This window comes from Protopterus annectens, chromosome 11.part0, assembly GCF_019279795.1.
Source record: "Protopterus annectens isolate FY-2018-M chromosome 11.part0, PAN1.0, whole genome shotgun sequence".
Lineage (NCBI taxonomy): Eukaryota > Metazoa > Chordata > Ceratodontiformes > Protopteridae > Protopterus > Protopterus annectens.
Window position 1 is genome coordinate 289,940,134 of NC_056745.1, and position 14,011 is coordinate 289,954,144.

General features: G+C 36.5%; 1 protein-coding gene across 1 annotated transcript in view; it reads left to right on the forward strand.

Annotated features, from left to right (window-relative positions):
- The window catches only part of LOC122814935, a 548,294-nt gene that overhangs the window by 33,322 nt on the left and 500,961 nt on the right, over nucleotides 1-14,011 (forward strand). The window contains exon 3 of the mRNA XM_044087196.1: nucleotides 6,816-6,913. Within this exon, the coding sequence (XP_043943131.1) occupies nucleotides 6,816-6,913 (98 nt within the window). The remainder of the gene's footprint in view (nucleotides 1-6,815; nucleotides 6,914-14,011) is intronic.

A 14,011-nucleotide genomic window follows, 5' to 3' on the forward strand; every position in this document is an offset into this window, starting at 1 on the left:
TACCTGGGCTATGTAATAGCAAGGTAAATAATACACCCTAGAACATAAATGAGATACCTGGGCTATGTAATAGGAAGGGGAAATAATAAACCCTAGAACATAAATGAGATACCTGGGCTATGTAATAGGAAGGAAATAATAAACCCTAGAACATAAATGAGATACCTGGGCTATGTAATAGGAAGGGGAAATAATAAACCCTAGAACATAAATGAGATACCTGGGCTATGTAATAGGAAAGAGAAATAATAAACCTTAGAACATAAATGAGATACCTGGGCTATGTAATAAGAAGGGGAAATAATAAACCCTAGAACATAAATGAGATACCTGGGCTATGTAATAGGAAGGTAAATAATAAACCCTAGAACATAAATGAGATACCTGGGCTATGTAATAGGAAGGGAAATAATAAACCCTAGAACATAAATGAGATACCTGGGCTATGTAATAGGAAGGTAAATAATAAACCCTAGAACATAAATGAGATACCTGGGCTATGTAATAGGAAGATAAATAATAAACCCTAGAACATAAATGAGATACCTGGGCTATGTAATAGGAAGGGCAAATAATAAACCCTGGAACATAAATGAGATACCTGGGCTATGTAATAGGAAGGTAAATAATAAACCCTAGAACATAAATGAGATACATGGGCTATGTAATAGGAAGGGGAAATAATAAACCCTAGAACATAAATGAGATACCTGGGCTATGTAATAGGAAGGTAAATAATAAACCCTAGAACATAAATGAGATACCTGGGCTATGTAATAGGAAGGCAAATAATAAACCCTAGAACATAAATGAGATACCTGGTCTATGTAATAGGAAGGAAATAATAAACCCTAGAACATAAATGAGATACCTGGGCTATGTAATAGGAAGGGAAATAATAAACCCTAGAACATAAATGAGATACCTGGGCTATGTAATAGGAAGGGAAATAATAAACCCTAGAACATAAATGAGATACCTGGGCTATGTAATAGGAAGGGAAATAATAAACCCTAGAACATAAATGAGATACCTGGGCTATGTAATAGGAAGGAAATAATAAACCCTAGAACATAAATGAGATACCTGGGCTATGTAATAGGAAGGGAAATAATAAACCCTAGAACATAAATGAGATACCTGGGCTATGTAATAGGAAGGGGAAATAATAAACCCTAGAACATAAATGAGATACCTGGGCTGTGTAATAGGAAGGGGAAATAATAAACCTTAGAACGTAAATGAGATACCTGGGCTATGTAATAGGAAGGGGAAATAATAAACCCTAGAACATAAATGAGATACATGGGCTATGTAATAGGAAGGGGAAATAATAAACCCTAGAACATAAATGAGATACCTGGGCTATGTAATAGGAAGGTAAATAATAAACCCTAGAACATAAATGAGATACCTGGGCTATGTAATAGGAAGATAAATAATAAACCCTAGAACATAAATGAGATACCTGGTCTATGTAATAAGAAGGGGAAATAATAAACCCTAGAACATAAATGAGATACCTGGGCTATGTAATAGAAAGGGGAAATAATAAACCCTAGAACATAAATAAGATACTTGGGCTATGTAGTAGGAAGGGGAAATAATAAACTCTAGAACATAAATGAGATACCTGAGCTATGTAATAGGAAGGCAAATAATAAACCCTAGAACATAAATGAGATATCTGGGCTATGTAATAGGAAGGTAAATAATAAACCCTAGAACATAAATGAGATACCTGGGCTATGTAATAGGAAGGTAAATAATAAACCCTAGAACATAAATGAGATACCTGGGCTATGTAATAGGAAGGGGAAATAATAAACCCTAGAACATAAATGAGATACCTGGGCTATGTAATAGGAAGGGGAAATAATAAACCCTAGAACATAAATGAGATACCTGGGCTATGTAATAGGAAGGTAAATAATAAACCCTAGAACATAAATGAGATACCTGAGCTATGTAATAGGAAGGCAAATAATAAACCCTAGAACATAAATGAGATACCTGGGCTATGTAATAGGAAGGTAAATAATAAACCCTAGAACATAAATGAGATACCTGGGCTATGTAATAGGAAGGGGAAATAATAAACCCTAGAACATAAATGAGATACCTGGGCTATGTAATAGGAAGATAAATAATAAACCCTAGAACATAAATGAGATACCTGGGCTATGTAATAGGAAGGGGAAATAATAAACCCTAGAACATAAATGAGATACCTGGGCTATGTAATAGGAAGGCAAATAATAAACCCTAGAACATAAATGAGATACCTGGGCTATGTAATAGGAAGGTAAATAATAAACCCTAGAACATAAATGAGATACCTGGGCTATGTAATAGGAAGGGGAAATAATAAACCCTAGAACATAAATGAGATACCTGGGCTATGTAATAGGAAGGTAAATAATAAACCCTAGAACATAAATGAGATACCTGGGCTATGTAATAGGAAGGGAAATAATAAACCCTAGAACATAAATGAGATACCTGGGCTATGTAATAGGAAGGGAAATAATAAACCCTAGAACATAAATGAGATACCTGGGCTATGTAATAGGAAGGTAAATAATAAACCCTAGAACATAAATGAGATACCTGGGCTATGTAATAGGAAGGGGAAATAATAAACCCTAGAACATAAATGAGATACCTGGGCTAAGTAGTAGGAAGGGGAAATAATAAACCCTAGAACATAAATGAGATACCTGGGCTATGTAATAGGAAGGCAAATAATAAACCCTAGAACATAAATGAGATACCTGGGCTATGTAATAGGAAGTTAAATAATAAACCCTAGAACATAAATGAGATACCTGGGCTATGTAATAGGAAGGGAAATAATAAACCCTAGAACATAAATGAGATAGCTGGGCTATGTAATAGAAAGGAAATAATAAACCCTAGAACATAAATGAGATACCTGAGCTATGTAATAGGAAGGTAAATAATAAACCCTAGAACATAAATGAGATACCTGGGCTATGTAATAGGAAGGTAAATAATAAACCCTAGAACATAAATGAGATACCTGGGCTATGTAATAGGAAGATAAATAATAAACCCTAGAACATAAATGAGATACTTGGGCTATGTAATAGGAAGGTAAATAATAAACCCTAGAACATAAATGAGATACATGGGCTATGTAATAGGAAGGGGAAATAATAAACCCTAGAACATAAATGAGATACCTGGGCTATTTAATAGGAAGGGGAAATAATAAACCCTAGAACATAAATGAGATACCTGGGCTATGTAACAGGAAGGGGAAATAATAAACCCTAGAACATAAATGAGATGTGTGGGCTATGTAATAGGAAGGGGAAATAATAAACCCTAGAACATAAATGAGATACCTGGGCTATGTAATAGGAAGGTAAATAATAAACCCTAGAACATAAATGAGATACCTGGGCTATGTAATAGGAAGGGGAAATAATAAACCCTAGAACATAAATGAGATACCTGGTCTATGTAATAGGAATGGGAAATAATAAATCCTGGAACATAAATGAGATACCTGGGCTATGTAGTAGGAAGGGGAAATAATAAACCTTAGAACATAAATGAGATACCTGGGCTATGTAATAGGAAGGGGAAATAATAAACCTTAGAACATAAATGAGATACCTGGGCTATGTAGTAGGAAGGGGAAATAATAAACCCTAGAACATAAATGAGATACCTGGGCTATGTAATAGGAAGGGGAAATAATAAACCCTAGAACATAAATGAGATACCTGGTCTATGTAATAGGAAGGGGAAATAATAAATCCTGGAACATAAATGAGATACCTGGGCTATGTAGTAGGAAGGGGAAATAATAAACCTTAGAACATAAATGAGATACCTGGGCTATGTAATAGGAAGGGGAAATAATAAACCCTAGAACATAAATGAGATACCTGGGCTATGTAATAGGAAGGGGAAATAATAAACCCTAGAACATAAATGAGATACCTGGTCTATGTAATAGGAAGGGGAAATAATAAATCCTGGAACATAAATGAGATACCTGGGCTATGTAATAGGAAGGGGAAATAATAAACCCTAGAACATAAATGAGATACCTGGGCTATGTAACAGGAAGGGGAAATAATAAACCCTAGGACATAAATGAGATACCTGGGCTATGTAATAGGAAGGGGAAATAATAAACCCTAGAACATAAATGAGATACCTGGGCTATGTAACAGGAAGGGGAAATAATAAACCCTAGAGCATAAATGAGATACCTGAGCTATGTAATAGGAAGGGGAAATAATAAACCCTAGAACATAAATGAGATACCTGGGCTATGCAATAGGAAGGGGAAATAATAAACCCTGGAAAGAGAAAGCAAAGGCAGTAGTAAGGCGCTGGCCAATATTCAAAACAAGGAATGAGGTCATGGGCTTTTGGGTTTGGGCAGATATTATGGAAAATTTGTACCACACTTTGCTGCAATTGCATGCCCTCTGACAGCCATGAGTAGGAGTAAGGTGTTCATGAAAATTAAGTGGACCACAGAGGAAGCGGCTGCCTTTCAATAGTTAAAGAACATCATGAGCTCTGAATCCCTGCTGGCATCCCATCTTACTAAGGACTTCATAGTTTACACATATGAATCAGACAAAGGCCAGGGTGCAGTACTGCCCCAAAGACTGGGTGGAGAGGAACATCACATTTCCTGTTTAAGTACAAAATTGACCAGAATAATGACCAGCTATTCTAATATGAAATGTGAGTGCTTGGCTATAAAGTCCTTAAGGTCCTACCCATGGGTTCACCCTCATGCTGGTCATGCTCCCTTACTGTGCATCCACCAGCTAAAGAAGGGAAAGGTAAAACTCTGTAGATTGAGCTTGACAGTGCACAACTTCAGTTTTAATGTACAGCACCGGTCTGAGGCCAGCCACTACAATGCATATGGTCTGTCTAGGGAGTACCGACCATCTTAAAGGCTTGAAACTGGTGGTTTCAAGCTGTGAAGAGTCAAATATAGCAGAGTGTGGTGGTTTTCACAACTAAAGTGCATGAATGGCTGTTTTTGTTATAGTATAAAGTATGTGGATGTGTGTTAAGACCGAGTTACATTTACTGAGCTTGACTCTGGAGAAGAGACATTTTACCAAGGACCATTTGTTAGAGGGAAAAAAATGGTATTCTTTTGCCTGGAAGTAGATTAGAACCCGAGTCTGTGGTTGTAATTGTGTTCATCACCCACGTTTCTACAAGGTACAGTCCATTACATTTGTTTAGACCACTGACATTAGGTTGTTCTTTGGAAAAAAAAAGGCTTTTCATTTATGTTCTGTGAAATCAAACAGTTTTTATAACAGACAACCATGCTGGCTGCATTAATCCTCGTGTGTGTGTGTGTGTGTGTGTGTGTGTGTGTGTGTGTGTGTGTGTGTGTGTGTGTGTGTGTGTCTGTGTGTGTCTGTGTGTGTGTCTGTGTGTGTGTGTTTTAGTCTGTCTCCCCCATCTACATGTATATGTATGTGTGTATGAAACCTGAATCACACCTGAGTGGGGGGCGGCTTTGTTAAATATTTGACTTACAACAGTTTCATGCTGCATGCCTGAAGAACATTTTGGAATATATTTCAAAAGATGGCCTGACTGCAGTCCTTTGTAGTAACCAAAATTACTTTGAACTTCAATCACCTTACTACCACTTTGGCCAGAATTAGTTTATACACACCCATCTTCAAGCATTTTGAGTGCAGCCAATTGAAGATCTTAATTAGTAAGATGGATTTAGAAATAAAGCTCCTATCCCTAGGGATGGAAAATCTTCTACAGAAAATAACTTTCTTATTCCCAAACTATATTTGAGTGAGTAAGATACTGCATAACCAAATGTCTATGTCGGAGTCCATACATATCTCTCCCAAACTATACACTAGAAATTCACAATATCAAAATTAATGTAAGGTTTGAACCCATAAAATGGTTGTTCCTTAATTAGCATATGTTTATAAACTATAAACACAGTTTGTGCATTGTGTTTTTGGCTCTAAGACTACCTTTTATGTATACTGCATGCCGTGCTATCAGTAAGCAAATGCAATAACTAAATTAATAAATTAATAAATAAATTAATTCATTAAATAATATTATTTCTTAGCTTTGTCATCCAGTACATTTACAGTGACACCCTTATCCATATGAAATACCATATTAATGCATATATATATAACTGCGGTGGTGGTGCTGCGGTAGCGTTGTCGCCTCACAGTAAGACGTTGTCCTGTTCGATTCTCAGCTAAAGCGACTTCTGTGTGGAGACATGCATGAATGGGCGTACCTTCATTGAAGGTTGTGCGTCAGGGCTGGCAACTCGGCACGTAAAAATCTACTGCCAATCATTAGCGGACTGGAGTTCCTCTGTGGCGACCCCTAACCGGGAAAAGCCGAAGGACACAACAACATATATATATATATATATATATATATATATATATATATATATACACATACTACAGCAATATATAGACTATAAACAAAGAGGCAATCAATGCTGTAAACTGTCAGTGGTAAATATTGCTAAATGTTATGAAAGGGGAAGTAAAGATAGAATATCTGATTAGACTGACTCCTTGCATGATTAAAATGTATTAAAAATTCTCTATAAATAAACTAAAATGACTAAAAGATGCATGTATGTTACGATTCATCCTGTGGCTAGCAAACTGGTTTGCTGTAGTATCTTGCCTTCAGTAAACAAACAAACTGATCATATTATTAGTGTTGCCTTGTACTACAATTTGCTCCTTTTTAATGCAGGATCTCTTCATGTTCCTCTTCTTTACCAGCTTATTATTTTGATTCACGAGAAAATGAATTCCAGTTCCCGGAGTATTCAGCAGCTATTTCGAGCTAATGATCCCAAAGGAGAAGGTGTGGTGTCCAAGTAAGTTTTATAGACTTCTTTGTATTCTTCCTTGATTGTCGCATTAGACAGCATCCTTTGTTAAAATGATCAGTACTTGGAAAGGATTACTGTCAGTGGTATCAGCTAACAGATTTAATTGGAATCAAAGTATCAGTTACAGTTTGCCTTAGATAATTAAACACTGTCCGAGTAATGTCAGTGCATGTTTCACATGTGAATGATACATTTGTGGCTAGAAATGGTATATAACTTTAATTATCTTAAATCATATTATCATTTGGATGCTGCATACCTGAGCACTGTGGTACTTAAGAAGGTCACATTAAATAATCATGTATGCAAAGAGTGGCTATGTTATACGACACATTAAAATGTATAATATAATAGAGATGTGAGTAAAATAAATATTTTATTTTCTTAAATTTGTTAATCAAAACCTATAAGTTAAAACAAAGCACCCTAGCAAATGCATTTTTATTCATGTAGAAGTTTATTGTAACAGCAGCATTGTATATTGATTAAGTGAGGTTTCTTGTTGTCATTCAGAGGCATATCCGTAATATATAGACATTAGTATTTGCTGAGCTGGCTGTTCTGTATATAGACTGTATTCTGCAAAACACATGCTGTTTTTGTTAATATATTCATAACTGTTTGTCACAAAGTAATGCTATGTGTTTTGGATAATTAGACTATGCAAAGTACTGACTAGTTACATAAACCATCATTAATTAAAAACTCAGTACATTCACCATTTTTAATGTTTTTTTTCAATAATTAGCATGAATAATGGGAATGCTTTCATTCTGATCTGCCTTCTATTTGTGTTCCTATAATTTAATATGTAAATTATAAATTCTGCAGAATACATATGAATCTGTAAATAGAGTCTGTTGAATTATTTCTATTATCCTGTCAGGAAAATTTTAACAGTGAGGGTTTTTCTTTAAAGTATATAATGCATGAATGTATTTTATGAAAACATGTGACAGATATCATGAAATTCATAATGATGCAATAAACTGAAATGAGATGTATTTATATTTTAAAATATGAACCCAACAAACAACAAAAGAACGGTGTTCACAAAGAGGCATCACATATAAAATGCTATTCATTCATTTTGTATTTATCTACTTTTGTTGACTGGTGTAATCCCACGAGGGTTATAGACTATTTTCAGGGTAGATGCAATACAGTATTCATACTGACTAAAGGTGCATAGATAGATACTACACTTATAGCACAGGAGATCATTCAGAAGCTTAGGCACAACACCTTTTAGTAATAAGAGAGTGATAGTTTCCCCTTGAAGGTAGGCCGTTTCCGCATACCCAGGTGTGATTGAATGGTCACATTCATCGAAATTGATTCTGAAGGTTCCTGAGTAATTGCTTTGCTTAATATGTAAAAGGAGTCTCTTCCAGAAATGAAGGTGGATTTAAAGGACAACTCCACCCAAAAGTCTATTTTTTTCTTTCAAAAATGTGCTTTTCCTTCCCAGTAATCCAACACTGAACACACACAGGAAAAACAACTCAATAATTTTGTTTGTCTGTCCAGCATTTACCTCATCTGTTACATCACAGCAGCTACTAAGAGTGGCGTAGTAATTAGGTTAGGTCACTTATCCCAACTACAGAGCTGTTAAGAAAACAATGTCTCTTAAATCATGACATTTAAATGTGCCTTATCAGTTACAGATTCTCATCATCGCATGTCAGATAAAGTGCAACCTGGAGTCTGAACAAAGGCAGGGCTTTCACGCTTAGTTTTCAGATGCAAATGTCTTTCCCTTTAATAAAACTCAGTGCCACGAAGAAAGAAAGCAGATATGTTGATCTAACTCTTCTTACTTTCTGTCACTATTTGATTTTACATTTTTTTCTACACTGTAATTTCTGTAAAAATCGCATGTTTCTTCTGGAGATGGGGAAAGAAGATTAACGTCAGACTCTATAATTCTAGCTACAGTGCAACACAAACTACTTCAGCCCAAGTATCACCTATTAATCACAGGGGTCAGATTTCTCACACTTGAACACTGAACTACAGTTGCTACTTTGAAAAGAACAATCAACTAAGCTACATTTTCAGGCCTGTCATTCAAACATTCCTTAAAATGCTGCAACAGAGATAGCCACTAATGAAAAAATCAAAGGAAGCAAAGTAATTAAATAAATATATTCTTAAATGTATACATATTGCAGCCCTATAATATGACTAATATTTTGTTTGTATGTCTTGTATATATGTTTCTTTGGAGCTTCTCCCCAGGCCTCCACTGAAAATGGACATGTATCCAGTTAGACTATCCCGGTTAACAAATGTCAAATAAAATAAATAAATTAAAAATGTGGATTGATGCTGACAGTGAAAAGTAAGCAGTCACAGCAATGTTGTAAACTGATGAGAGAGAAAACTACAGTAAATGATCTCCTCACAACATGGATATCTTTCTGTCCGTCTAACATGACATCAGGAAGGCAAAGGCATTGACTGTAAAACAAACTAATGCTAGCCATGGCAGTGTCCTTCAGATAGTTTGGGGGTATAGATGCCAGGGTAATCCTATGGGCTAGGCCTGTAAGTGCTCTAGGGCCATTAGCCTAGTACACATCTATGAATCTATGAACAAATTACAAAATAATAATTGGTAATGCAGAAAAGTTCAAGACTGGCTGAAAAATATATGTTTTTTTCAGTTTTTTGGTGTGTTTCTCCTTTAAGTTGGGTATCCATTTTGTAAGACGTGTTAATGCAACAGTGACTGTTTAGGTCTTCAGAGTCAGTATTTGATGTATTGTTTGTTTTAAGGAGCTGAAGGAGGCCAAAGAGAGTAGGGCCTTTTGTTGTGTAATTCATTTTGTTCTCTATGATTATTATAATATTATAACATACAGTTTAATTTGGATATACTGTCTGTTAGTATACATGATCTGCTGTTGTGGGTGAAATGGTAGTTTCACAGCACCTATTTTCAGCTTAAGGAAGTTTGGCAGGGGATGCTAATCTCAAACATCAGACTGTTTATTATTTAGAATTTAGACACCATCTTGATGTGAACACATTGCAGACAGCTCCCTCATCCAAGGTAGACAGATTCCCTAGATGGCATTTCTTTAGCAGCTGTAGTTAACCTGGTTTAGGGGTAATTAACATAACCCTTCCCCTTTTTTCAGTAACTGCTAGGAGATCATTAGCATTGACTTGAAATACCTCCAGTCCGGGCAGATGAGGCCTCGATTTAACATTTCAACTGAAATGATATATAGCTTGTCCTATAGATCATGAACATTCTATCGATAAATATTCAGCAGTGGCTTTAAATAAAAAAATAATGCATATATACAGTGGAAAAATATTAGCACAACCTTTTTTTCCGTTTTTTTTTTTTTTTATAGAGAGTATTGTCATTTGCTTATGGTGTTCCTGTGAAACATTTCACCCATAGGTACAGGACCAAGATAATCCATTCATGATTTTGCTTTGGGGGAGTTCAAATATGTCAAACATTAGTGGTCTGTGTATAGATGTACTTCAGATTAATATTATTCAAAGTATCAGTAGCTGTTGAAAGGGTTCCACTTCTAACCATCGAAATTTCAAAACATTGAATTTTGAAACATTGAGGGTTACAAGTCTAACCAAAAAAAAAAAAAAAAAAAGAAAAATTAATTGTAATAATTGTATGCAGGGGGGCTTCACCCCCTGCGCCCCCCACACCCCTTACTTTAATATTCCAACTCCAAAACCTCATTACAGTGGAGTAAAGGGAAATCTCCCATTTAGCGCATTATGCAGAAGTGCTAAACGGGAGATTTTGCATACCCTATCTGTAGTGCCACCACACAGATGGCACATAGACACACACAGTATGCAGGGCACCTTGGTGCCTTGCAAAACCACACACATTCTCCCAACCTACACTTACCTTTTTCTTCCCCTTCAAACCTTCGATGTTTTAAAACTCAGTGTTCTGGTCTCAATGATCTGAACTTCGATGTTTTAAACATCCGATGGTTTGAAGGGGAACCGTTGAAAGAGATATGTTTACATAGTGTTTTTTGACTTAGAGTAAGTAAAAAAAATGCTTACATTAAAATCTTATAGAATGCAATATATATTTTTATTGACAGCAGTCATAATCAAAAGATTTTGCAGCATGGAGACTATGTAGTGCAGAAAGAAGCACGTAGCCCTTGGCACACATAATGAACAGTTCAATAAATTCAGGAATGATGTTATGGAATATGTATCTTTGTATTCAGTTCTGGCACTCTGAATCAGGTCAGACATATTTACCACAGACTTGAGACATACACACACACACACACACACACACACATATATATATATATATATATATACAGAGAGATATAAATGTGTGCTTGTGTATGTATATATCAGTCAAATGCACTAACATTTGAATACAATGTAACTGAGCATTAGAGATAGAAATTCACTGTACCCAAACTGCAAAAGAAGCTACAGATAAAAAAATAAAATAAAACAATTTCATTTACTGATTGTTTCAAAATACTACCACTAACTACAGACCTAATTTGTTTGAGTTGCAGTAATGTTACAGAAAAGCTTTTCCTAAAGTAAGTACAGGGTTTGGGGCAGGGTTAAGTTTGGGTTTACTACACATTAGTAAGGTGAACAAGTGAGCTTTCCCCTGCTGTCCCCACTAATGTGTGCTAACCCTAATACTACCCCTTACCTTACTGTAACACTACCACTACATAAGACACTGACACACATCACATTTATTTTATTTATATTTATTTATTGACATTTGTTAACCGGGTTTGTCCAACTGGGCTTGTGGCCCATTTTCAGTGGAGACCCGAGGAGAAAAGCTCCAGTAGTACATTTTTAAACAAGTACAATTTTAGACAATATTGAGTTAATAGGAGTTATAGCAAAACGATTCACATGTGTTGGGTTACATGCATAAAGTTAAAGTTGCATTAAAAAGAAGCTTAGTAACATAATTTTATATTGATATAGTTCAATAGGTCAACAATAAAATATGCAAATGCATAGTAGACACATTGGAGAGAGAGGTGTAATGAGGTACTAAGTATGGACCTTTTGAGGGTACATAAAGGGAAGCAAGACTAGGTGGGGTCATGGCAAGGGCAGGTCCTGGAATTGAGAAAATAAGCTTTTAGTTCATTTTTAAAGTGTGAGGTATGGGAGATTGAATGTAAGTCAAGGGGAAGTTTGTTCCAAGCATGGGCAAGGGAGTGTTTGTAGTAGTTTGCCTACTGACCTTTTTGGGTGGTAGACATTAAGTAATTGTTGGTTAGAAGTACAGAGGGTCTGGGATGGGATGTAGATGGAGACTAAGGAAGATAGGGATAGACAGAAGGACGTTTTATAAAGAATAGAGTGTAGCATATGAAATTGATAAGATAGCAGAAATTGTGGAAGTTCAAGCCATTGAAGAGAGTTTAAAGAAATGCAGTGGTGTGAGTTGTATGGGGAGTTAGTAATGAATCTGGCTATTTTATGGTGAGTCTGTTGGAGTTTGTTTAGAGTGGAGGCCTGGATATTGGTAAGAACTGGGGCGGCGTATAAGAGGGAGGAGAGGAGGAGTGCCTGGCCCAGGGTAAGTCTAGATTCAGGGGTTAGGAATTTTTTGTTCCGATATAGCATACCTAGTTTCTGGTTTGCTTTTTTTATACACTGGCATATGTGTAGGTTGAACTTTAGTTTGTTATCAATAATGACCTCTAGGAGTTTTGTGTGGGTGTCAGGATGGATAGTTGTATTGTTAGAAGATGTAATAAAAAAAGAGGTTTTGTGATGAGAAAGAGAATGGGGAAGGAAAAGTAGGAGTTTGGTCTTTTTGGGATTTAGGATCAGCAGGTTGTGAGAGAGCCGTTGTTCAGTGGATAGTAGGGCTTGTTGGGTCAGGGAGTGTAGTTCAGGAATGTTATTTGAGATGGATATAAGTGTAGAGTCATCGGCATACTGAATAAGGGAGGATTTTTTTGCATAAGGTGTAAAGATCATTGGTGAAGATGTTAAACAAAAGGGGGTCCCAAGATGGAGCCTTGTGGAACACCAGTGGAGATGGGAAGGAAAGGTGAGGAGGATGAGAGCCATTTGACAGATTGTTCCCTGCCAGATAGGTAACTATTAAACCAGGCAAGTACGGAGGGGTATAGGATTTGCGAGTCTGGATAGTAGTAGAGGATGAGAGACAGTATCGAAGGCTTTGGAGAGATCTAGAAAGAGACAGGAGATGAGTTTATTGTTGTCTAGGGCCTCTGCAATGATATGAGTGAAGGAGAAGAGGGCAGTGGTGGTGCTGTGGTGAGGACGAAATCCATGTTGGGTAGGGGTAGGTATGTGGTGTGTGAGGAGGTGATTGAGAAGCTGCGAGTGAATACATTTTTCTAATACCTTGGAGAGGGGGGACAGAATGGCAATGGGTCGGTAGTTTGAGGGGTCAGTGGAGTTTCCACCTTTAAGAAGAGGGATAGTAAAGAAAGATTTCCAAAGGGTGGAGACAGTTGATTCCAAAATAGATTGATTAATTAGTATAGATATAGGATAGGCAACTGAGTCAGCAGCAAGTTTGAGGAATGTAGGAGATAGATTGTCAGTGGAAAGGGAGCAAGGTTTTAGCTTGAGTAGTAGAGATTTGATGTAAGTAATGGAAACTGGCTCAAATGAAAACAAAGTTGTGTTAGTGGGACTTGGAGGGGTGGGTGTCAAAGTAGAGTTTGGCTTAGAGGTTACCAGATTTTGGATGGAAATAAGTGTTTATTCAGGAGGGAAGCTGTTTCCTGAGAGGAAGAGTTAGGGTATGGGGAGGGATTAGAGGGCTTTCCAGGATAGAGGAGAGTTGACCAAAATTTTCAAGGATTGGATTTGTTGTTAGGTTGAGCAGAGCTATAGTATAACTTTTTGTCATTAGTTGTATCATGTACATGTACCAGCACACATGCACAACACTAAATCTATCCCTTTACCTACTCTTCACTGTAACTGTAGCCTGCAAACACTCACATTCCTATCCATCAGAGGCATAGCTAGGGTGGGGTGAAGGGGAATAGTCATTCTGGGTACAAGGGGGTTACCGAGAGTAATGTGCAG